Source organism: Triturus cristatus, chromosome 8, assembly GCF_964204655.1.
Source record: "Triturus cristatus chromosome 8, aTriCri1.1, whole genome shotgun sequence".
In the NCBI taxonomy this organism is placed as follows: domain Eukaryota; kingdom Metazoa; phylum Chordata; class Amphibia; order Caudata; family Salamandridae; genus Triturus; species Triturus cristatus.
The window spans coordinates 741,030,785-741,057,784 of NC_140591.1; the positions used below are offsets into that span (position 1 = coordinate 741,030,785).

Genomic DNA, 27,000 nt, shown 5'->3' on the forward strand with positions numbered 1-27,000 from the left:
TTTCTAGCTTCACAAAATCCATAGTAGAACTATGCCCCCAAAGCTCCGCCCCATATAATGTGCCCCTCTTGCTTGAGCCTTGAATATCTCCACCACAGGGGCTGCTGGCTTGAAAGCAGATGTTCTGAGCATTTTCATTATCCCCCCTACTGACTGCGTGAGCCTAAGCCGTGCTTTGGTCATCTGAGGGCCCCACCCGAATTGCTCGGACAATGTTATGCCCAGATAATCAAATGTCCTTACTTTGTCAAGGTGGATGCCATTGAGAGAGGGGTTTGGGCGTGTGCTCTCTGGAGGGTTGAAGACCATAAATTTGGTCTTAGATAAATTTATCTCCAAACCTCTCATATTACAGAACTGTGCAAACCCATCCAGGATGCGTTGAATGCCTAGGGGTGACTTGGGCAACAGCAAAGTGTTGTCCGCAAACATCAACGCAGGTATTTTCCCGGTGGCCAGTTTTGGTGCATCAGTATCTTTTATGTTGTTTAAAAAAGCAATAATCCCATTGATGTAAAGACAAAATAATGTAGGGGCTAAAACGCAGCCCTGTCTAACCCCCTTTCTGACAGAGAAGCGCGAGGAAAGTTCCCCATATTTACCGCATCTAACTTGTGCATAGTTATCTGTGTGTAGCATCACCAGCACATTGAGAAGGTATGATGGAATCCCAAGCTCACCAAGCACCTCCCACAGCTTCTTTCTGGGGACAAGATCGAAGGCGGACTTCAGGTCAACAAATAGGAGATAGAGGCTGCCACCCTCCATCCTCACCGTTTTCCAGAAAAGTAGCTGTAATCTGAATATCTGGTCCACGGTGGACATACTTGATCTGAAGCCGGCCTGGTAGGGGCTCAAAATTCCCTGCTCCTCCATCCACCCCTGCATACGGATCAATAAGACCCTGCCCATCAGCTTTTGGGTGTTATCAATTAGACTGATGGGTCTTTAATTGGTGGGTAGAAGAGGGCAACCCTTTTTAAGTATGGGTACTATCTCTGCACCCTTCCAAGTATCTGGGGGATTCATACCCTTCAAAATTGCATTAAATAGGGCACACAGATATGGGACCCAAACAATGGGCTCTTCCCGGAAGAGATCCCCTGGGAGTTTGTCAAGACCCGGGGCTTTATTGGGGAGTAAGCTAGTTAAAGCATTTCGAACCTCCATCAGCGAAATGTCCCCACCTCCCTCCTGACAATACTCCAAGATGTTACTCAAGATTTCTGGGCTTGGGGGACTTTCCGCCTCGCAATCATACAGGGACCTAAAGTATGACTCCCATACTTCGGCCTCTATATTAGGCTCTATGGCTGCACATCCCCCCTCCTCACCAGAGCTAACTAGCCTCCAAAACAGTTTAAAATTGTTAACCTTCAGGGCAGTCCCCAAGGCCTCCCACCTTTCTGTTTCCCAATCTTTCTTTTCCTGGTGCAAGATTTTCCTATGCTTTATTCTGGCTAACTTAATATTTGGCCTATCTTTGGCTTTCACCACATTTACAACATCTTGTTTTGCTTTGCGGCATTTGCTATTATACAAGGAGCATTTAGGTCGATCTATTTCCCTCTTAGATGTTTCCGGGTAGAATACTTCTGCCAGCTTTACTACTAGCTCCTCATGGATTACTTTAGCTTTGTCTCTGTCCTCTACATATGTCTCCACCTGTTCCAACTCTCTCATTCTGTCTATTATAGGTATTGCAAGCTGGTACACCTTTGCCAGTTTGGGGGGAGATTGCTGGACACGATTCCATCTAACTTTCCTTCAGTTATTAGTGATTACTAAATCACAGGTCTTAGTCGCCGGGTTGGAACGGATGGCAGATATGCCCGGATTCCCCAGCTTCAATGTTACAATCAGGGCGTTGTGATCACTGTCCTGCCTCTGTTGTACATAGAAATCTTGAACTTTCTCCCAGGTTCTTGTTTCCACCATAATATAATCAATTAACGAGGGGTGGCCATCGCGATTGAATGTAAATTTACCAGGGAGGTCAGACTTGGTCCTCCCATTGCATGCCCTCAATGAGTGGGACAGCGTAAATGAGTAGATTTGTAAGGCTAAAGGGGACCAGGCTTTAATGCTATTTTTAGCATGGTACTTTGTGATTAGGTTTTCCTTTCATAATTAATATCTTCTAGCAAGTTATGATGTATTAGAATTTTCTTCTCTCTCCTTCGTAAGTCAATTTTATTTGTCAACTGATGGATTTGCTGTTATTCACAGTATTATATCTTTGTACCAGGTTTTCTTTCTTCGCTTAATAAAGCTTTCTAAACTATAAATACATGGATGCCTTCCTACATGCTAATTTTTTAATGTAATTGTCTTAGTTTATGGTCACCGTCACCACCTGGTAGATGTGTACCTGTACTAGCGATGCTCACAATGCCTGCAAATTTCAATAAAATTAAATCACTATTTATTTTATCTTTAAAATGCATTTCCACTGCTTATTTTATTTACAATGTTATTTAGCACCAATATGTTGTAGCATATGCATTTGCAGTAGTCTTATGGTGCTACAGACATACAATAATCCACATGAGCAAGTGAATTCATAAACTACACAGGTAGTTCTGAAATAAAAAATAATATTTATGTAAATTTTGTTGCAATTGGCACTTACAATTATCAGTGTCTTATGTTAGGTCTGATCACAAAGATGACAGCCACAACAGTCTCAAAACTTTATAGTCAAACCAGTTCCTTTTTCAATAGCAATCTGATTCACAAAAGAATTTACTGAGTATGCTATATAGATTGTCAGGACCTGAAAATGTCAAGGAGGCATTTTTATCTAAGTCTTGATGTCAGACCCGGTCTGCGGCCAGGGTGAAAGCAGAGACTACTGTGCCTCAACTGTGGGGGCTAAGGTTGTTGCCTCTGAAATCCAGGGCCCGCCCTACTATGGTTCTGAAAATGTGGTACATTACAACCCATTCAGCACTTCACCTTTAGTGGTAGCCATGGCGAGCACTCACAGGCTTCTCAGGAGGTAATGTGGGTGTGCTAGAGCTCAGGACTCAACCTATACATTTGTATAATAAAGGATTGTCCAAACCAGTGGTTGATGTTCAAAAAGAAGAATATGTTTATTACACACATAGACTAAATACCACACACAGATGAATTCAGGATCCATCAGTTGCTGCTGTTGCCCTGAGTCACCCCGATGACTCAGGTGTACATTCCTCCTTGCGCACAATGTTGCAAGAGTTAACTCAGGTGCAGTTTAACACTCAGGGGTATATTATCAAGAACGGCGTTAATATTATCGCTGCTTTAGCGGCAGAAAACTGCCGCTAAAGCAGCGATAATTTTAACGCCGTTCTTGATAATATGCCCCCAACAATTAAAAAAAAAAAAACGTAAAAGTCAGAAGTAAACTCCAAAAATAGGTTTTAACTGATCGGAGTATACTTTTTACCCGGAACATTTGGGAACCCAGGGGCACATTATCAAGGGCCGTATCTCTGCTTTTTCGGCTTGAAAAGACAAAAAAGCGGAGATCACATTTTCACCCTATTTACAAGGCGGTGCTAACATGCATTAGCGCATGTTAGCAGCCGTTTTCCCGACGCCTTGCTTCACATCTCTAATGAGATGCAAAGTAGGCTTTTCCTCCCAAAACAACACGGGAATCATCGCCAACTGCACTTCTCCCTATTATCAAGCTGGCCGAGGATACCAATACCGACATGAAAATCCATGTTAACCGCGAATATCGCCATAAGCTAACGTCTGCAAAAATCCAGACTTAGCTATACACATAATGGGAGGTGGATTCTATGGCTGAATCCACATCTCCCTATCATCAAGGTTTTCCCTATCGCTGCAGGAATATTGCTCGATTTTCAGCGACATTCCTGCATTTTGCCGCTATTACTGGAATATTTATCGCCTTGGAGAAACGCGTTGTTAATAACACGCTATCCGGGCGATAAATTCCAGCGATAGATGGCGATAAATGTAATAGCGCGCTTTGCAATGTTTATCGCCGTTTGAAGTTAATGTGCCTCCCAGTTCTTTGATTGATTTATCAACACAAGCACTAGCTTCTGCAAAATGAAATGGCATAATATGACACTTGTGTATTATGTAGCATGGTACTAAATATCGCCCTGGTACATTGAGCTCCACCAGGAAAATTAAGCCAGCCCCTTCTCGGGATTAGGATTGGCACATTCGATAAAATTTAACGTTGCTTAATTTTTAAGACTTATTTCATGTTAAAACAAATTCCACCAGTCCTAACGGTGGACGACAGAATATAAAATGCCACTCCTGATTGCTTATCTGTAAACCCTCGACCTACACCTTTCAATGTACTGACCTGCTAAAGATAGAGGGGCACATTATCAAGGGCCTTATCTCCACTTTTTTGGCTTTAAAAGCCAAAAAAGAGGAGATTACATTTTCACCCTACTTACAAGGCGGTGCTAACATGCATTAGCGCATGTTAGCAGCCGTTTTCCCGACGCCTCGCTTCACATCTCTAATGAGATGCAAAGTAGGCGTTTCCTCCCAAAACAACACGGGAATCATCGCCAACTGCACTTCTCCCTATTATCAAGCTAGCCCGGGATACAAATACCGACATGAAAATCCACGCTAACCGCGTGTATCGCCGCAAGCTAACGTCTGCAAAAATCCAGACTTAGCTATATATTTAGTGGGAGGTGGATTCTATGGCTGAATCCACATCTCCCTATTGCTGCAGGAATATCGCTGGATTTTCAGAGATATTCCTGCATTTCGCCGCTATTGATGGAATATTTATCGCCTTGGAGAAACCCGTTGTTAATAACACGCTATCCGGGCGATAAATTCCAACGATAGACGGCGATAAATGTAATAGCGCTAAGCGCGCTTTGCGATGTTTATCGCCGTTTGTAGTTAATATGCCCCACAGTGTTACTAAAAACATTCCTTACCTTTCAATGAAGGAAGTTGCTTCCTTTACCATAAACAAAGCTGTTCTCTCGATATTTATTGGCTGTTCAATGACTTCATGGTTCCTCATCAGAAGACAGTTCCAGTATCGGCCGAATCCATAAGAGGAGTACCAGCAGGCGAAGAAGAGGAGTCCACACAAGGCAAGGCAGGTGATCACTTTCCAGGGAACCCGGATCAGACCAAGAAGCTTTCCAATTGCAAGTGTGAGGACAGCAAGGAAAATTAACTGTGTACGGTAAGCATATTTAGCTCGAAAGACTACTCCGTGCTCAAAAGGCTTTCCTTCTTGGCATTCACCAAAAAGGCTAAAAGGCATGCCATAAAAATAATCAAAACCATGGCTCAAAGGATGATGGCAATGGTCCTTCCGGGATTCACAGTTCATACCAAGGTGCCATTTTCCTGCAATAAATAAATAAATACATAAATAAACAAATACATAAATAAACAAATAAATAAATAAATACATAAATAAATATGTAGTTATGGGATGGCCGAAATGTATGCCTAAGGTAAGCCTAGACGAAAAATGTTTTGTGTCAAAAACAAACCACTAGGCAATTTTGCAAGTTTTAAATTAGTATGAAATAACATAATTTGGTGGTTCTTAAAAAACAAGTTATTTAGCTTTAGTAACTAATTTTTGGTTGATTACTGTATTTATGACCAGATTTGACACCTTTAGAAGCGCAGTTCGTGAATAGCAATGTACTTACTTTTTTGTATGTGGGTGTCTGTCCCTTTCTAAACTCCTCCTTATTCCTCCCTAGACTGCTCTCTTCTCCTCCCTAAACCCCTCCATTTCAGTAGTTAATATTCCCTGTTTCTCAGTCACTCCCTGGTGCCTCTTAGATTTACTGCTAAGGGCCCGATTACGAAGCGAGCTGGAACGGCTCCGACCATCAGTTGGAGCCCTCCAGCCTGCATCGTAATCAACTGGTCGGATTCCGTTCCAACCGACCCATTTTCATGGGGTAGGTCGGAAGGGAATCCGAATCGGATTTCCAAATGGCTACTGACGGGCTCTGAGAGCCCATTCGGAAAGCCTTCAGTAATCCTCCAGCCTGATCTTTCTGACTGAGGGATTATGATGGCAGATTCCCACTACCTTTCTGACACAGAAAGGCATTGGGAATCTGTCTTTGGGGGCCCCCAGAATGGCCCCATGGGTGCCAGGTTGTGGAATGGCAGCCTACGGTGCCCCCCTGTTAATCCGTGCACCCCGTGGCAGGCATCTTGAGGTGCCTACCAAGGGGTGCAGGGATGAACTGCACCAATGCTCCTTGCAAAAAGAGCATGCATTCTGTTCGAATGCATGCTCCCATTGTAAAGTATAGGATTGCGAACGAACATGGTTCGGTCACATACTACTTGCTGGAGCCGACAACAGGAGGTTGTTCGGTTCCAGTTCCAGAACGATGTTGGACAGACTCCGGTCCATCCAAAATCGTAATCAGGCCCTTAGTACTAAAATTACATGTGTGAGGATCTCCGTACCGAAAAGATAAGAGTTGAAGATTTTAGCTCGTAGTTTTGTGAATTGCATTTTATGTAATTATTACTTGTTAGAAATGGGGTTCTCTAGTTGGCAGAGGTAGGTACCTTTGTCCAAATAGGGACCCTTGCTTCTAGTCAGGCTAAGGGGTATACACTTCTAAAATAACCCCTGCTCACCCCCTTGGTGGCTTGGCACGAGCAGACTGGCTTATCTCAGAGGCAGTGGGTCAAGCATTTGTGAACACATACAGTAATACAGGGAAAAAAACTACAAATGGACACCACGCCAGTTTAGAAAAATAAGTAATCTTTATCTAACCCAAAACAAGACCAAAAGACAAAAATCACATACAGTTATCAAAATATCCACAAAAATAGGTTATTCTCTCAACGTAAGTCTCTAGCAACAAATAACTCCACCTGGAGTGACAGATAGAAATCCCAAAGTACGGAGCCGACCGTGAGGTGCGCAGCGTTGGGTGCGGAGTCAAACACACCCACAAAGAACAGTACCTCGGAAATGATGAACACAAAGACGTTGCACAGTATCAGGGAGGTGATGCTTTGTTGGTGTCGAGCAGCTTTGGTTCCTTATGACCCCAGGTGAGGTGAAGCCTCAGTTCCTTTCTGCGGTGCAGGGGAGGCAAGACGTTGGTTCCTTACTGTATCAGGGAGGTGACATCACAGCGGCGGGGAGGCGTCTGTTTCTTAACATGGTGCGATGTTGATGGATTCGGGAGTCACCCACGTCACGTATCGGCTCCGTGTTGATGAAGCACCGGCATCAGAGTCGATGTGGCACTGCGTCAGCAGGAGTTGGGCCTACGGTGCAAGCCGGGGCGGTGCATCGTGCTCTTTAAGAGTGGTGCCCATGGCTTCAATGCAGGTTACGGTGTTGCAATTCCTTCTGCGGCAGCTGAAACAGCAGTTCAGGATGCAGAGAGACGGAAGAAATGATGTCTTTGTGTCCTGAAGACTTCAACCGGGAGGCAAACTCAATTTCAAGCCCTTTTAGATCTTCTTCCTCAAGCAGATGACAAAGCAAACAGCAAAGTCATTTTTCTCCTTTTCTTGGCAGCAAGTAGCCACTGCAGGCCAACCCCAGACAACAAACAGAACAGGGGCAATATTCTTACTCAACTTCTCAGGCTCCTCTCCTTGGCAAAAGGTTTCTCTTGATTCCCAGACTTGATCTAAAAATCTGGAGTCTGGGACCCTCTTTTTTTATACACACAAATCCTTTGTTCTCTGAAGGCAGAGAGTGTTTGTACCCAGTCAAAACCAGTTCAGTCCTCACTGGTGCAGCTTCCTGGCAGGAGGTGGAGACAGCATTGTTGAAGGCAGACCAGGCCCATTCAGGTGAAAGGAAATCTCCTCCCCCTACTCTAAATGCAGCCCAGGTCTATTCAGCACAGCCCTGACTCATCAGACGTCTGGAGCCACTGCCCCTCTCCAGCCCCTGTCATCCAAAAGCCAGACATGTAATACACAACCCTAGCAGAGACACACTGGAAGGTTAGACAAGAAAATACCTACTTTCCAAAAGTGGTATTTTCAAACACAGAATGTAAAAATCACCCTTACTAAAAGATGCATTTTAACATTCTGAGTTAAAGCATATCAAACTTTATTTTTCTAGCTTCTTCCCAGGGGCAGATATATTTATAAGATGTTATAAACAAACCCCCCCCCCCCCCGTTATGTCCTATGGGAACAGGTAGCCTTGCAATAGTGAAAAACAAAATTGACAGTATTTCACTATCAGGACATGCCACACACATCAAGGCATGTCCTACCTTTCACATACAATGCACCCTGCCCACAGGTATCTTAGCGGTGACTAATATGTAGAAAAGGGAAGGTTTAGGGACAGGCAAGTGTGTGCACTTGCCAAGTCGCCATGGCAGTCCCTAACTGCACACAGGCTCGGCAATGGCAGCCTAGAGTTACATTTTACAGGCTGCTTCTTTGGGTGGCACAATCAGTGCTGCAGCCCACAAGCAGCATTTGATATGCAGACCCTGGGCACACTCAGTGAACTATGCTAGGGTCTGACAAGTAAATCAAATATGCCAATCATGGAATCACTAATCCATAACAACAATTTACAAAGGGAGCACTTGCACGCTCAACAGCAGTGGCAAAGTGCCCAAAGCATCTACACCAGCAAAACAGTCCAACACACAGCAAACAACACAGGAGGCAAAAGCAAAAATGCAGGGGAGACCCACGCCAATGGTGCCAGGTCTAACAGTACTACTGCAGTACTACATTATGTACTATAAAATACAGTTACTGATTCAGTTAGTGCTATAGAAGAGCTGGAGGTGGAAACTTTCACTTTTAGGTTTCTGTATTGCATTTTATATTAAGTGATTAGACCTACTGTAGTACTACATTATGAACTATAAAATGCAGTTTCTGAGGCAGCCCTGTAGTGTTTAGTTAGTGTTTGTAAAGTTTTGTACCTATTACATGTTCACTTGTCATATTTATTGCTCTGATGATTAACCAAACTTGAACTGGGTGCCTCCCTCAAGGATCTTGTGAGGGTTAATCCCCGTAACACTAATCTCCTCGAAAACGTTTTAGGATGCGCAGATGTCTGCTCCACAAAACTAGGGAGCAGCACGGTGTAGATAAATCTACAGTTGGGTAGTGTATACACCAGAAACTTCTAACTTCAGATTTCTCACCTTTAAAATAGATACCCAGTCAGCATCTCCCAAAAGATGATGAGTCTAATTAAAGGATTGAAACCAAAACATCCTGCAGGACAGAGCTGGCACAATTACCATCTGAGTGGACCTGGCTGCTAAGGCGGTAGTGCTTGGTGGGACTGTGTACTAATATCCACGTTGTGGCTTGACAGATGTAGAAGACAGGAATTCTCCTTATTTTCTTTTGGGGGGGAATCTGTTTTTATTAAGTTTTCACATAAACGCAGCATGACAATTACATGCATTGGTACTGTTGGGCAATTCAGTCGTTACAGCTCGCGCCCCATGCGGATGCTTATACAGTGTCAGTACATGTCTCAAGGCAACCTAACAAATATGGAAGGGCAAAGTCAAGGTGAGCATTTCCAATACATATCCAATACGTGAGTAAGGAAAGGAGAAAGGGAAGGGGAGAGGGAACATAGGGACATGGTAATCCATGCCAATCTCACATTCTTAAATGTCCAATGAAGCTTAGGTATTAGGTCATGTTGGCCTCACCATGCGTGTGCACATGTGGCCATGCAGAGTCCTTGGTTGCACTGGCGCTCATGTACAGGTAGGTCGCAGTAAAAGATTCAGAAGTAACTACGCAATAAAACGCATACAATAAAACATGTAAAACATGTAAAACATGTAAAACATATGACCCACAACCCCCACACAGATGTATGGACAGTAACATAGGTGGTCCATACAAGCAACAGTTATCAGCTGCTTCCCCGTGTCCAAGATGTGCATACGTGCATTGTGTCAACCAGTTTGCAGTAAAGAGAGTGGCACGGTGTATGTGCTGCGTTAGTCAGTGCGTTCCCAAGTGGTCTGTAGCTTGGGCGTCGGATGGATCTACAGGAGGTGTATCTGTGCTGTATTGCAGCTCAGTATATATGGTGTCCCAGCAAGTGGCGATAGGGATCTTACGTAGCCCCAGGGTTTCCTCACGTTTAATAGTGAAACTTTACACTTTGGCACATGCAAGCATGGAATTACGCCAAGTGCATATATGAGGGGGGTCGGATGCTTTCCACTGTTTACTAATCAGCCTCTTGGCCACTATCAATCCCAAATCTAGGAACTTGGACGTCACTTTCATGGCGGGTGTCGTGTGGAACTTGTGTAATAGGTACGCAGGCCACTCGAACGGCAACTCCTGACCAGTGCAAGCGTGTAGCAATACGGCCACTTCCCTCCAATATGCACTCACTTTGTGGCAGCTCCAGAATATGTGAAGCAAGTCAGCCCCCAGGTCCTCGCATCTTGGGAATGTAGCGTCGCCACAATTAAAGTATTGGTTAATTTTCACAGGCGTGAGATATGCTCTATGTATAATAAATAACTGCATCTGTCAGGAGTGCATGTTCCTGGAGATACGAGTCGGGCTCTCAAGTACTTGGACCCACTCTTTGTCTGAGAACTGGCGACCCCGATCTTGTTCCCATTTACGGAGAAGTGTATCAAGATTGATTGCTGCGTGGGCTTTGAGCGAAGCTGCAAACCAATGTGTCAGGTGCCTACCTTGCCCCATGACGTGTAGGTATTGCATAGTAAGTTGTGTCCGCAGCTCTGTAGTGACATCCCCTAATTTTGCCGTGAGAGAGGCCACCAGTGCACGGTGAGTGAGAAACTGCCCAGGCGGTAATCCCTTTCCATCTACTAGCGTTGCATGTGGAGTAATCGCCCCATCATGATACAGATCTCCAATAGAGTAGACGCCCTTTTCCTGCCACTCCCTGAGTGCAAGCGGCGTTATTGCCGGTGCATAGGGAATCACGTTGCGTGTTAAATATAGGCTTTTGTAGGCCACAGCAAGTAGTAAAGGTTCTAGCGGACGCAGACGTGTTCCTGGATGGAGCAGTGTGACAATGCGCTCCTGTGTAGTTGCATTGTCTGCACAGTGACGTCCCGATAACCACCGTGCGATCCATTGTAGTTGGGAGGCTAAATAGTAGTGTTCAAAACAGGGAGCCACCAGTCTGGCTTGGTCTGTGGGAAGATACTGTTTGCTAATTACCAACCTATGTCTGGTATTGCCCCAAACAAAGTCTCTGATCTGTTTCTCAAGGGTGGTGAAGAAGGAGGCTGGTACGGAAAGTGGCAAGTTCGTAAAGTAGTATAGGAGCCTCGGGAGCATCACCATTTTGGTGAGTGCTATTCTTCCCGCTACCTTATAAAAGACAGGGGTCCCTAGACAATCTGGGATTGTATGAAAAATAAATATAGGCTAAATAGAGACTATTTTCTTTGTCCAGCTGGACAGGGTTTTAATCTCAAGATAATTATATGACATAGAATACATACACAAAATTCCAGTTGGACACATTCAGTGTCCTACTAACATACAGGAACATAAACAAATAAAGGGAAACTTCAGGCAAAAAGGAACGTGTCTGCATAGTATAAATTATAACAGACTCATGTGACGTGAAAACACCATTGCATATTTGAACTTTACAATATATTGGTTGCATACCTTGCAGCTCTGCCAAGGGCTACATGGTGAGCGCAAACAGAAGTGGGGACAAGGGGCACCCCTGATGCGTGTCTCTCTGGATGGGGAGGAATCGGAGATGTAGGGGCCCACTTTGACTGACAGTTGGGTAGGTGTAAAGGAGACGCGTTAGCTGCATAAAGGTTGGGCCAAGATCGAATTTCTCCAGCACTGCAAATAGGTAAGGCCACTCTAAGGAGTCAAAGGCCTTCTCCAGATCCAGCATAAGACACCCCGATCTCAACCACTCCCCAACCGCATATGTGGCCACCCTATTGAAATGTCGTAGGTTGAGGGAGGTACTGCGGGTGGGCACAAAGCCATTCTGGTCTGTGTGGACCAATCCCGAAACCACCTGCGCCAGCCGATCTGCCAGCACCTTTGCAAGTATTTTATAGTTGGCGTTAAACAGGGCTAGGGGTCTGTAGGAGCCCATCTCAACCGGGTCTTTGCCTGGTTTCAGCAACGATATTAGGTGAGCCTCGCACATTGAGGGGGGAAGCGGCCAATGAGACACGGTACGCTTTATAGCACTCTGCCGGTAGCCCGTCCAGTCCTGGGGTCTTCCCAGACGCTAGGGATTATGAGGTTTCGCTAATTTCCTCCAGAGAGATCTGCTCGTTCAGCATCTCTCTGTGTTCCCCAGAGTTAGGCAGCTATAGCCCATCTAAAAATTTCCCCAGGTCTTGATCATTGCAGCTCCAGCTGGACTGATATAGAAGTGTGTAGTGGTGTGTCAAAGCTGCGTGTATGTCACGCTGTGTGACTAAGAATTGTCCCATGTGTGCATGTAGCGCTCCAATCGGGGCTTGGGCTTAATCTTGTCGGATCAGCCTAGCTAGTAGTCTGCCAGCTCTGTCCACCGCAGAGTGGGTACGGGCTGTGTATACGGCATAGTTGTGGCAGCAAAGTCGCTCCATGTAGTCGGCATGTTCGGAGCGTAATGCCGCCAGGCGTCGTGAGTCTTTACCTGCCCACTCCCCTTTGCGCTCGAAGTGCAGAAATTGAGCTTCAATCCGTGTTAGGGAATCGGAGAGCTGTTTGTGAATGTTCCACGTGGCCCCCATACAGTGGCTCCTGATGGACACCTTAAAGGCGTCCCATTCGATGAGCGCATCGCTAGCCGTGCCCTCATTTTGCTGAAAATATGCTACAATCGCTGTCCCTAGTGATGACCAGAATGCCGGATCTTCAAGGACACTAGGTTGTAGTCGCCAAGAGAGAACTGGAGGGCGATATGTCTGCCAACTGAGGTGCAGCAGTAGAGGATAATGATTGGAGTGGGTCTGCCCTAGGTGGTCAGCACCCCGGACAAGTTGTTGTAAAGCCTGTGAGGCCACTAGTCTATCTAGGCGTACATGCAGTCCGTGTACTGCTGAGTAATGAGAGTATACGCGGGCGGTGGGGTTAAGAATCCGCCACACATCGTGTAGCACCCAGTGTGTCAGCCAGCCGGAAAGGGCCTGCGCATTGGATGCAGATAGAGTCCTGTTGAGGGGTGGGAATGACCTATTGAGGTCCACATTTAGAACGGAGTTAAAGTCTCCCCCTAGGAGCCAGAGGATTCCATTCAGATACGCGCGCAAGAAAAGAGGTCTGATCTGAGTTTGGGGCATAGAGAGAGCCCAATAATATCTCCTGGCCTATTAAGCGCCCTTTCACTAGAGTATACCTGCCATCGGTATCATTTATGTCTTCTTCGCAAACTAATGGGGTACCCTCCCTGATCTATATTAGCGTGCCTCTCGCATGTGCTGAGTACGTGGTGCCGAAAATATGGCCTCTCCATCTTTTGTGTAAGCGCTCTAATTCTACTTTAGACATGTGTGTTTCCTGGAGAAGGGCTATTCCCACTTTATGTTGTTATAAATACGAGAATATGGAATAGTGGCGTGTGGGCTTGTGCATGCCGTGTATGTTCCACGTGGCTATTGGGATCTGTGTCATGTCTGGATACAGAGTTGGACCAACCGGTATAGGGAGAACCATGCAGTTGCAGAGATATAGTGTTTGTGGGGATTACGGGTCGATGTTAAGAAACTAAAACTTAAAATGTGATCTTGAACCATGTTAAAGCTGAGGGCAAGCACCATGGTGTGGCTCGTCCAAACTGGGTTGTTGTCCAACAGCGGCAGTAACTCCACCAGTGGAGATATTGGTATGGGGGTGGGCAGTGTGGGCCTAGCTAGGTGCGCTGGATTTCCCTCTATGACGCAAAGTTGTCATCCACGTTCCCAGCCTGTTCGGTAGCATATGCACGTGTTATGCATGTGCTGCGCCAGTCATGGGTATACTATGGCCGGTGTGTGTCCGAGGAGATGCGACATTAGCAGTGATGGCATTATTGCATGAGGCTGTCAATAATACAGGTAGGTTACATGAGAGAGGCACTATACATATACATAACAGACTTATAGCATGAACAATCAGCATCAGAATCAAACAATGCAACATTAGACTATACTTGCGTGTAGATCCCTTTTCATCACACTTAGCAATGGAAGTCTCTCACACAATGTCATCAGCAGTCTGCGGGGTAACATCAAGCGGTATCCCCCCCATCAAAGTCACGAAGTCTAGGGGTGGACAAACCACTAGCAGTTGCTGATGCAGAGGAACTGATTATTTGTGCTTCATGATACATCTGGGTTCTCAGTGTCGCCGCTGCTTCCAGGGCGTTGCGTCACTCTATTCCACTCCGCTCATGGTGCTGTTGCCTTCGGCGGCATGTCTCCCATTCGCCTACGTTTCCCACAACGGCGGGATCTCTTATTGATTGGCTGGACCATTTCCTCGCTTGTGGGGCTGGTCCCAGTCCACAGTTCTGTCTCCTCCAACCAGTCCCACACATCATCAGGCGAGTCAAAGAAACGGGTAGTGCCCTTGGCTATCACCCTCAGTCTGGCAGGGAACAGTAGAGAGTAGGGGAGTTCCAGTTCACGTAATTGGCATTTCTCGGCATTGAAAGTGCTTCGTCGCCTATGCACCTGTGATGTGTAGTCCGGTAACACCATGATTGGATTGCCACCAACTTTAAGATCGGAGAGCTTGCAAGTTTCCCGCAAGATTGTGTCCCTGTCTCTATAGTTCAAAGCTTGAAGAGGAACGGTCGTGGCCGAGCCCCCGGAGGGGGCCTCTGGGCTGGTACTTGGTGTGCCCATTCCACCACAAAGTGTGGTGACAGTGTTCCCGGTGGCAGAATGTCCTGCAGCCAGCGCTCTACATATTGTTCCGGGGCTCGACCCTCCTCACCTTCTGGAAGGCCTACCACGCAGATGTTATTGCGGCGAGAGCGCCCTTCCGCATCTTCAACTCTATACTCCAAGGCGTGCACGCGATCTAGAACATCGAGTAGGGCCACAGCATGACTGTTAGTAACAGGCTAGAGGTCAGATATTGACTGGGCTTGTGATTGTACCTTCTCGGCCAGGTTATGATGATCCGCTTTCAAGAGAGTAAAATCAGACACCATCTTGTCAATCCTGGCTTCAAGTGACGCTCGTGTTTGCTCCAATGTACTTCCAATCTTCTCGACCGCTGCCAGCACTGAATCCAGTTTTGCCACCAGCGTCGCATTTGGGGTGTCCGTAGTCACACCATCCTCCGCGTTCGGTAGGTCTAGGGTAGTGGTGCGCGTCGCATTTTGCTGTGTATTGGTGCGAAGGCGGCCCATTGCTAGTTTTTGTGTGGAGAGCATTGAATCTGGGCACTGGGTGACTGTGTGGCAATAGGTATCTAGGCAGACTACAGGTGTATTGTTGCTCCTGCAAGTTGTGTGTGACATGGTGCAAGCAGTGCTCAATGTTGCAGTGCAGTGCGGCGTTGTTAATGTCCCATGTCAGGATTGTTGGGATGAGGGCCTAGGGGCTGGTTCACGTCTGCCCCAAATCTACCACTAGCAGTGTGGCCACATAGTGAAGGAAGAGTGTCACCAGCAGGTCGTCTGCTTGTGCCATATCGCGACACACGGGTCCATTGGCAGGGTGAGCAGTACACAGACAGGTGAGGGCTCACCAATGCACCTCAAGGTATATGCCTTAGACGGTGAGACCTTGGTTTCAGTGGTGTTCGGATCCCCTCCACAATACAGGGCGATTGTCACTGGGCCTGATCATCTATGGTGATGGGCTGGTAGGGTTGGTCCGGTCTCAGGCAGATAGAAGGGGAGTGCTAGGTGTATGTCACAGGGCACACCAAGGTTGTTATGGGAGACCCACCTCTCAGGGCGCGACAGGCTCTCCACTGCAAACACCCATGTAGCAGGCTGTGCTGGCTCCGTCTCAAAAGTTAGGGCTCCAGGGAGCAGCGCAGGCACAACATCCACATCCACGCCACCATCCCAAACAGGTCGAGGCCAGGGTATCTCCAGATTCACAGTTATCGCAGCCTCTTCTAGCCTCACTCCGCATACAAACTGGTTGGAAGGGCGTCGCAGATAGTGTCCCAGCTGGGCCAGCCTAGTCACAGAAAGATGCAGGAGGACGGCAGGGCACGGGGTGCAGGGCACGGTATGGCTCCCTTAATGGGCGCAATAGACAGCGTGTAGCGTTCCCTGTCGCCACATCTGCGTGAACAGTACCTTGCCTTGTCGCCGTCTCAGCAGGCAGGCCCTCAGGAAGTAGGATATAGATCTCAACTGCCCTCAGACTGTGTCTCAGGTAAGCCAAGGCCAGGTTCACAGCTCTAGTGGCGTCTACAGTCTAAGAGTCGCTCTGTGTCCTCCCCCAGGCAGTCGCACCATAGCAGTAGAGGCTGCAGGCCTTCTCTTTGAGGACACTTAGGCAGGACACATTGTCCAGCGCTTCACAGGGCCAGGGCTAATCCGTCATAGACTTTAGGTGGATCAGCAAACGTTCAGTGTCAGCAGTAATCTTAGGGCAGCCCGCACTATAGCACCTGCAAAGCGCGCTTCTGCAGCAGAGGTTGCATTCACATCAAGCACCTCTTAACTTCCCTCCAGCAGGGCACTCCTCACCGTGTCTCCCAGGGCCAGACCAAGCCGCCGCAGAGGTCAGGTGTGCTCAGGACTGCAGAGAGCGGCAGATAGGCCACGCCAGTCCCCAGGTCGCTATAGCACGTGAAAGCAGGCCGGCGACCGAGGTGCCCCAGTACACGTGGCTCCGGCAGCGTGGACAGGTGATTGCACCTCAGCAGCAACAGTCAGGGCTCACCGTCACAGTGTCTCCCATGGCCAGGCCAGGCTGCAACAGAATGTAGATGTGCTCAAGTCCACAGAGAGCGATATACAGGCCACGTCAGCCCCCAGGCCACTTGGTCAGGTGTATGCAGGCCAGCGTTCGCGGCGCCCCTGTACATGCAGCTTCAGTTGCGTGCACAGTCTCAGAGGCGCATCGTGGGATCCCGCAGGCAGTCGCGCCTCAACAGCAGCGGAAGCAGGCAACCCCCTTAGTGCTTCTTAATTAGGGCTCATCATGTGGGGCCTCCCAGGGTCTGGCCACGTCTGCCGCAGACGCCAGGAGGGTTTCTCCTATCCGGGCCACCCCGGCAAGAGCGGACACATCCCGCTGGAATCCTCGACCGGCACCTCAGTGACAGCCGCACCACGACCACTGGTGGAGTTCGCAGGCAGTCTCAGCGGCACCTCCATGAACGCCTGCTCGGTTTCACGCTCTCAGTAGTCATCCAGGCCGCGAGCCTGTCGCCATTTAATTCACTGATCGTTCCTGCAGATATTTCCACTACCGGATGTCATCTGGGTCCACAGCTCAGCGCCAGTTGCATGCTGACATTAGCACACTTGGATTGGTCGGATGCAGGGTAATATGCAGGATAACCAAGGGATTAGTGACGGAGCACTAGAAGCTCGCGTCCGCCATGTTGGCTCGCCGACCACGCCCCAACAGGAACTCTCCTTGATAATACTGTTGTAGTGGCCTTAGCTCGTGTGCAATTCCCCTTTTTGGGGATTTATAGTAGGTTTCTTCTTGGCTAGAGCATTGCACAACTTGATGCATCCTCTGATCCACCTCAACAGAGTCCTCCTCTGTACCACCTTTCCTTTTTTCGACACTTCAAACCCAACAAACCCAATACTTCTTTGTACTTTCAATGCAGAATTTTGAAGGTCTATAAGGATTAGGCTGATGCAGTCTATCCTCCTCCTTCGAGGGATTTTGAGGGATGAGGCAGAGAGAAAAATGCTGGTACGGTGATGGATTTTCCCAGGTTAATCAATCAATCAAGCAATCAAACAGGATTTATAGAGCACGGCTAATCACCCGCGAGGGTATCAAGGCACTGAAAAACATGGGGTTCAGGTGAAAGGTCAATAGAACATGAGGCAGAAAACCAGCCCGGGCCGTCAGCACTAATTTGTTGGGAAAGAGAGTGCTGTAGGGAGATTGCACTAACAGTGCATTCAGTTCCCTAACATGGCATGCAATAGTGGCAATAATAAGAAAGCTGTCTTGAAGGTCAGGAACTGCGGAAAACAGCTGTACATGGGCTTGAACCGAGTGCACATGAGAAATGTGAGGACTAAATTAAGGTTCCATTGAGGCATGCGGATGGGTTTTGGAGGAAAGATTTGGGTCATGCCGTTTAGAAAACACTTCACAACAGACAATTTAAAGAGGGAAGGCGGAAGGATGGTGTGGCAAATGGGCCTATGTGTAACCTTTAACTATGCCCAACGCAAAGCCTTGCTGGGCTAGAGACAAAACAAACAATACCACATCTGTTAATTTGGCCTAAAAGGGATCAATGTGATGGTCTCTATACCAGACCACAAACATCTCTCAACACCTGAATACATGGTTTAGTCAAGGGCATCTGGCTGTGAGGAACTCATTCACTACTTCAAAAGACAAATCAAAACTGCCCAGTTGTTGCCGTTCAATCTCCATGCATGGAGGTGTAGATTAAGGATATTTGGTGAAGGGTCCTACCCTGTTTCTGAAACAGGAGTGCCTTCCAGAAAGGGTTGCAGTTCAGGGGGTAAATGCTCAGGCGCTAGAGATCTGGTACCATACTCTCTTGGCCTATTAACGGTGGGAGTGCATAACAGAGGGCTGTGGTCCAACGCAGGTGGAATGTGTTTCCTAATACCGTTCCTGGTGGAAACTGAAGTGTTGTTTTTTGCAGTGGCAAAAACATCCTGCCAAGGCACATCCCACTGGTCAAAGATGTCCTGAGATAAGGATGCCATTCATGATCTGCCAGCTGCCTGTTGCTCTATTCAATGCTCTGGGATTCAGAGACCCCACCAGGTAGTTGGTCACCAGAAAAATACCCTGCTGATCTAGCCACCGACAAAGTAACAGGATCTATTGCCACAAGACCCCTCCCCACCTTTCTTGTTGCAGTATCAAGTGGTAGCCCTGTTGTCGATGAGAACCTCCATCAGCTTCCTTTTACATGCCAATAGGTAGAATTTCAGGACCAGCTGTACAGCTTAAAATTAAAAAACGATGATATAGAGCTGGTGCTCCACTCAAGACCAAAGACCCCAGATTTCAACATCTCCCAGGCGACCCCCAGCAACACAGAGGGAATGCATCCATCACTACTCTCAGGTCTGGGTTGGGAAGGGAGACCGGAAGCCACAAGTTGGGTTGTTGTACACTTGCCACCACTGAATGTTCTAGACGTCTCTTCTAAGATACAGATGTAGTCCACCAGACTGCCCCAATTTTCAGCCCACTGAAATCAAAAGTTCAGCTCAAGTTCCTCACATGCACCACAATGCCAGAATGCCTAAGGCTAGGACTCTAAAATCCTCAGAAGCATCCTTGCCAGGATCCAAAATTGAACCCAAAACGTTGAGATCAGATCCTGAATGTCCCACGCTTGCTGCAATACAGACCCTATAAAGGCAATCCTCTTTATGGACGTTAGGTGGGACTTTGGTGCACAGAAGGAAAAGCCATGGGATGACAGAAGGGCGATTAACATCCATAGGTGGTTCACACCTGCCCACTGCGAATATGCCTTGAGCAGCCTGTTGTTAAATTAGCAGAATACATATTCCCAATCTGAGAAGATGAACTGTGACCATCAACGTCACCTTCATGAACACCCAAGGTGAAGTTGAAGGTAGGATGGCATATTGGAAGTATTCCAAAAATACAGAGAACTGCAGATAACTTCTGTTGTACCGCAGGGCATGTGTATGAAAAGACACATGCTTCAAATCTAAGGAAGGAGCCAGAGCGATCATTTTGAATTTGTTGTTCTGTAAGAATGCATTCAGATGCCAGAGGTCCAAAATAGTTCTCAACCCTTGTTGGAACTGGCACCTTCTGGTTGGCTGAGGCAAGGCCCTACTCAGGCAGAACCTACCACTCCTATCAGGGGCGGGTGATTAAACTCACAGTATAACCTGCGCTCATCCTTGGATAGCTTGTCAGTGAGCAGTCAGGCTTAACACAGAGGCAATGTGTAAAGCATTAGCACAGCATTCTCACACAATAAATACACCAACAGTCACCACACAACACACATGGTGCATTTAAATAAAATTTGTATTCAACACACACATTAACTAATAAAGCATGAACATCAGGTATTTCTGGACATAAATCACATTCAGAAATATCACTAGCAGTACTGTGCCCAACCGTGTTCAAAATGATATCAGAAATATGTACATTTGAGAAAAATCCTACTTTACCCCCAGCACCCTTATGCGGTGCAAAATGTTGTTAGAACGAGGCCCACCCTAGCAATTGTTCTAATTCAATACCACACAGCTATAGGGGGTACCCCAGTTCACAACAATATCAGAAAAGTATACATACAGATCATTACAACACTTTTAAATAGCCTGTGGGCCAAGGAAGCACGGGTAAAAACCAATGTGAAACGTAATATTCTTTTGGCAAGGGAACAACATGTACGGCAACACCACCATGTGGTGTAATTAATCACATTCAATTACTCCCACACACTCACTCAGCACCAATACATGGTGCGACAGATATCGGGCAGATCACTATGGAGCGCACTAGCACAAACACGCACACTGCACCCTAATGCAGTGCACTGATATCCGGCAGGTCAGTTGATAATGAACTTGCATACCCCGTGGCCCAAGCCCCCCTCCACCCTTCAGCTAACCCAGACTATCCTACACTCACAGGATGGAGATAATGAAAACCTTCCTCCTGATACACACACTTAGCGACCAATGGAGGTTTGACCACTACTCTGGAAGTTCAATCAAATGATTCCACACTGTGCCTTTAGGCACCAGTCCAGTTCTGCAAAGCTCAGGGGGGTCACAAAGTCTCTTGACCACTTCTGATCGCTCTCAGGAGCGTTCTTTAGCCCAGCCAACTACTCTCACCATCAAGGCCTGACCTGGAAAATAATGCCTGGCAACACAAAGTCGACAGGCCGGGGGAGGAGAGAGGGCAGTTGGTCTGCCCCACTGAAGGCACAAAAAAGAGCAATCGATGAATGGGAAATGAAGAAGGGGAGCCTCTCAGAAGGAGACACCCCGTAGGACACACGTGCATCAAAGTAGTGCCCAGGGAACTCAGGGACTCTGTAACACAAATTCACTCCTCCGCGCCTTCCTGGAAATGAAAAAAACCACAGGAGTGTAACCCGTAGACCAAACTGAGATCAGGGTAATAACAATGTAATTGCAACAATATCTCAGCAGGAATTATTGAATTATTTGCAATCGTATGTACAAGACATTACAAACACACAGAGAGAAAAAAAGAAAAAGAGGCTGCAAATACTTTGATTAATGCGCCCATAGGCGTCATATATTTAGAGAAGATTAACGAAAGAGTCAACAAATTATAACAGCACTGTTTGGTCTAAATACCAAAACAACCCTAAGAAAAAAAGTGTACAATGTGCTCGTGACATAAGTGTGACGGCGCAAGTGACAACGTGAAGAAAACCATAGCAAGGGGCGCAATACGGTATATACAGAGTAAGTACAAATTAAAGGTTCCAAGCAACGATTTCAATTGTTCATCTGAAAGTTTTCAAAGAGTTTTTTTCTGAGGGAACCAAAAGATCAAAAGAGCGCCAAAAGTATTTGGAGCTGATGGGCACAGGTCGACGACGTTTCGATCCTTAATTATTTAGGATCATCCTCAGGACCAGGGTCGCAATTTTGAGGGAGTGCTGTGGCCCGGGGGAAGGGGACTCTGTCAAGGAGGGTTCCGGGTAGATAGACGAGAAAGTCACGATGTGTCCAGGTGAGACATCAGGATGGGACTCAAGTGAATTAAGAGTCTCGCTGTCAGGAGCGGAGCTGCGGAACCGGAACCGGAGGGGGAGCGCACAAGGGCGCTTCAGTGTATTAGGTTGGCAGGTCAGGGGAGTCGTGGTCCAAATTTCCGAAGGTACATCAAGCCGCCACGGAAGTGTGCGGAGCTCAACCGAAGCCTGTGCTACTTGAGTCCCATCCTGATGTCTCACCTGGACACATCGTGACTTTCTCGTCTATCTACCCGGAACCCTCCTTGACAGAGTCCCCTTCCCCCGGGCCACAGCACTCCCTCAAAATTGCGACCCTGGTCCGGAGGATGATCCTAAATAATTAAGGATCGAAACGTCGTCGACCTGTGCCCATCAGCTCCAAATCCTTTTGACGCTCTTTTGATCTTTTTGTTCCCTCAGAAAAAAACTCTTTGAAAACTTTCAGATGAACAATTGAAATCGTTGCTTGGAACCTTTAATTTGTACTTACTCTGTATATACCGTATTGCGCCCCTTGCTATGGTTTTCTTCACGTTGTCACTTGCGCCGTCACACTTATGTCACAAGCACATTGTACACTTTTTTTCTTAGGGTTGTTTTGGTATTTAGACCAAACAGTGCTGTTATGATTTGTTGACTCTTTCGTTAATCTTCTCTAAATATATGACGCCTATGGGCGCATTAATCAAAGTATTTGCAGCCTCTTTTTCTCTCTGTGTGTTTGTAATGTCTTGTACATACGATTGCAAATAATTCAATAATTCCTGCTGAGATATTGTTGCAATTACATTCCTGGAAATGAGGCACAATGTCTGGTGTGCATTGGTACAAGTCGCACCAGACAGTTCCAGTCACACACAATGCAGAGTCGCAAACTCAGCACAGCTCTGGAAATGAGGCTCAAAGTCTGGTGAGCGTTAAGATGAGTCGCACCAGACAATTACGGTCACACACAATGAAGAGTTATCAATTACGTACCTTCCAGAAAATGAGGCACAACGTCTGGTGTATGTTGAGCTGAGTTGTACCAGGCAATTTCGGTCACACGTAATGAAGAGTTGCAAATTCTGTGCTTCCCTGGAAATGAGGCATAATGTCTGGTGCACGCTGATTTGAGTCGCACCACACAATTCTGGTTCTACACACAGGTGTAAGTTCAGGGGTGCCATATAAGGTAGAATGAGGCACTGCTATGGGTACACCCCACCTCCGAGGGTTGCAGCCTGTGAATCAGATACCGCACACAATGAGCATGTAGTCAGCATGTCACACGAGAGAGATGCGCTATGATCAACGAAGCGGGCCATGTGAGATCCCTCAACTGGCGAATCCTCTCACCACCAACAACCGCTTATGCGTATCGAGGCCCCACGATGCAGAGCCATACTCCTGAAATGGGGGCAGTGCTTTTGGGGTTCCACACCAGGCAATCTGCTCTCTAGGCACAATACTTAGTTCCATGCTCACACCAGGCTACCAGTAGGAATCCAGCAGACGCACTTAAGAGGTAAGCGCTTACCAGGTGTCACAGGTAGCTGGTGTGGGTCCCTGCGACCTCCACAAGAGAACAGGGGGCATGCAGATATTAATCTTTAGTGGGGCCATGCTGTGGTTCCCAGGGGCCAAGTGCCAAAACCTCTTCCTCCAATCTATCCAGCCAGGCCCTCAATTGGCACAGAGGTATGTTATTCCAGTTGCATGCTTAATGTTTATAGCTGTCTCTGGGAAATGCATAGATGTGCTCCCCCATCCATTCAGTGTGGACTAGACTCAAACTAAAAAGCACACAAACGGTTTTAGAGTAGAGAAATGCGCAGTTTCTAGAAATGCAAGACGAAAGATGTAAAAATGCACTCTTTCCCTTATTAACGTCTGTTGTATGAAATTGTAGAACCATATTATTGCATGCAAACAGATGCTGTGAACCGTCCCATGAATCACAGCTCAATACAAAAGTAACCATAATGGCTTGCACACCCATCTGTCGCACTGCTGAATGCAGGACATTTCCACACAATAGGCCACACCTTGTTAAGTAATCCAATATTTTGCCAAAAGTGAACCAATACTTCAGCGATTCCTTGGATTACTTAGCAAGGTGTGGCCTATTGTGCGGAAATGTCCTGCATTCAGCAGTGCAACAGATGGGTGCGCAAGCCACGTGCCTTCATGGTCACTTTCTAGAAATGGCATTCCTAAGCTAGTGATGAGAAATCCCTCTTCACCACAGGAGAGGGTTTGCCATTGTGAATCCAACGATAGGAAACATTATGAGGCTTCTTCAGTGTAAGCCACAATTCCAGCTTGAAGTAATTTCAACCATTCCCCCATGTTAACCTATGGGAAGAACAAAATCTTATTTGTAGTGAAAACACACATGGGTATTCTCCACTATCTGGGCAAGAAACACCTGTAACTGCCCTGCCTTTCACCTACCACTTGCTTCACCCCTTAAGACTAAAGGCAGTCTTGATACATGTTTGGAAGGCTATTCTGGTGGGTGGCACAATCCATGCTGTGTCCTACCATCAGCCAGTGCAGTACCTGCCCTGGGTATGTGGTGTATCTTTTTACAGGGCACTCACAGGTACAACACCTAAACCAATCCAGAAACACTGATTCCTAGCATGTGCAGGAAGGGTGTGCGTGCTTTCACATTGCATTACTGTGGGGAAGCACCCAGATTCCTAAGGCCACGGAAAGAAAATCAGCAAAATCCCGGAGGAGAAAAAGCAAAATGTTTGAGGGAAATCCCATAAGAAGGGCCATGTTCAACAGCCCTCCATCTTTCTTGGGTAAGAGAAAGTATGCCTCACACCCTTTTCCATGTCTGGCATTCTCTTGATGACTGCTTTGGCCAGGAGTCAAATTACATCCTGCGTTAGGATGGTAGCATGGTCTGTTGTCCCATGGGAGAAGCCGACTTCCTAGGTAGGGGAAACCCACATGGGGGTTCTTCACTACCTGGGCAGGGACTACTCATGTGTACCTGCCCTGGCTTTCGCCTACCACTTGCTTCAACCCTCAAGGCTTACCCTAGGGCATCTCTAGTGGTGGTGGAAGGCCCACTCAGGGGTGGCTAATGAGTTAAAAATGCCAACCTGAGCATAGGCGCAACTGTGCACCAGCAGGCCTGCAATGGCAGGCTTAATACATGTTTAGAAGGCTATTCTGGTGGGTGACACAATCAGTGCTGCGTCCCACCATCAGCCAGTGCAGCACCTGCCCTGGGTATGTGGCATACCTTTTTACAGGGCATTCACAGATCCAACACCTAAACCAATCTGGTAAGCACCAACTCCTAGCATGTGTAGGAAGGGTGCACGCGATTGCATTACCGTGGAAAATTGCTGAGAGTCCTAATGCCATGGAAAGAGAATCTGCAAAGTCGCAGAAGAGAAAAAGCAAAATGTTTTAGGGAAATCCCCTAAAACGGGCCATTTTCCACAGCCCTCCATCCTTCTTGGGCAAGAGGAAGTAGTGGAGGTAACTCCGCTCACCTTTTTCCATGTCTGGCATTCTCTGCATGACTACCTTGGCCAGGAGTCAATTTGCATTAGGATGGCAGCATGGTCTGTTGAGATTTGAGTTGAGACAGGGAAATGCATTGAGGAAATAAAAGAAAAGTAGAGCATAGAACCTTTGAATGATCTGCAGTAACCATCAATCCAAAGTGATGGATTCCAGCTGGGAAAATAAATTAATCAAATTCTGCCAACTACAGGCTCATTGTAGTCCTCCAAGGGGCAATTGGAATGGTTTTGAGTCCTTGCAGCTGGGGAGGAGGTAGAGTAGAGAACTGATGCCCTTTTTGGGTGTAAAGCTTTGGCCGTCACCAGGTGCCATGGAGCTATGAAAGGACCAAGGCGATTGCTATACTGGCTGTGAGGACTGTCACTGACTACATGCTGACAATTCTACCGAGGCAGAAGATGGCTGCCAACACTTCCTGGTTTGAAGTGATGACAGCCAATTAGAATGCAGATCGTGATCGGGAGGGTGCGCGGATCCACCGTGGCCATAGATATCGAAACTTTTATTTTTTGATTTTCTCAGCAACTACTGAACGAATTTACACCATTTAAAAAAAGGTCTCTTTCTGAAGCAAGCACTACCTTTTTGCCAAATTTGGTGTAATTCCGTTCAGCAGTTTCAGCTGTAACCGTGTCTAAATTTTCCTATGGGAAAAATGATTTTCCGACCTCTATTTTTTAATTTCTCAGAAACTACTGAACCGATTTACACCATTTAATAAAAAGGTCTCTTTCTGAACCAAGGGCTACCTTCTTGACAAATTTGGTGTAATTCCGTTCAGCAGTTCGGGCTGTAGTTGTGTCTAAAATTTCCTATGGAAATTAACATGGAGAAAACATGTTTTGGGACCCCCTTTTTTCTAGGTCCCCGCTTGCCGAATCACCCCGAAACTTTTAAGATAGGAGCTGACCAGAGCGGGCTATAAGTTTGGAAAATTTCTTGAAGATTCATTAACCGGCGCCAAAGTTATTGGGAAAACAAAAAATGCTTTTTGAATAGAAACAAGGTCCTAACTATAACTACCTACTGGCGACCGCCAGTAGGTAATCTATCTATCTATCTATCTATCTATCTATCTATCTATCTATCTATCTATCTATCTATCTATCTATCTATCTATCTATCTATCTATCTATCTATCTATCTATCTATCTATCTATCTATCTATCTATCTATCTATCTATCTATCTATCTATCTATCTATCTATCTATCTATCTATCTATCTATCTATCTATCTATCGTTTCAGGGGTGTTTTAGTTAGGCTCAGACTTCACTCATAAAAAAACATTGAAATGTATCAGTTATAGTTACCAGAGCTAACATAAACGTATGCCCTGCAATGCAGTATCAAATATTACATCACTCATGACATGATCAGTGACCTCACCGATGACATCATAGATGACATCTCAAATTACATCACTGATGACATCATCCAGTGAGTGTAAGTGTTTCATTAAATATATATACTATGCTTATTCATAAGTTAAATTAGTATTCTTTTTGTACTACTAACAAGTGATATTGTTTCTAATATATGTCATATGAGCGGCACTGTGACTGTCTGCATCAGTGTGGGAGTGGGTGTCTGAGTGTCTTTTTGGGTGTGTGA

At 46.6% G+C, this 27,000-nt stretch overlaps 1 protein-coding gene across 2 annotated transcripts in view; it reads right to left on the bottom strand.

The window, feature by feature from the left end:
• The window catches only part of LOC146804999 (arylsulfatase H-like), a 641,615-nt gene that overhangs the window by 169,563 nt on the left and 445,052 nt on the right, over positions 1–27,000 (bottom strand). For both annotated transcript variants that reach the window (XM_085622143.1, XM_085622144.1), the window contains one exon: positions 4,941–5,364. In XM_085622143.1, coding sequence (XP_085478269.1) covers positions 4,941–5,364 — 424 coding nt within the window. The remainder of the gene's footprint in view (positions 1–4,940; positions 5,365–27,000) is intronic.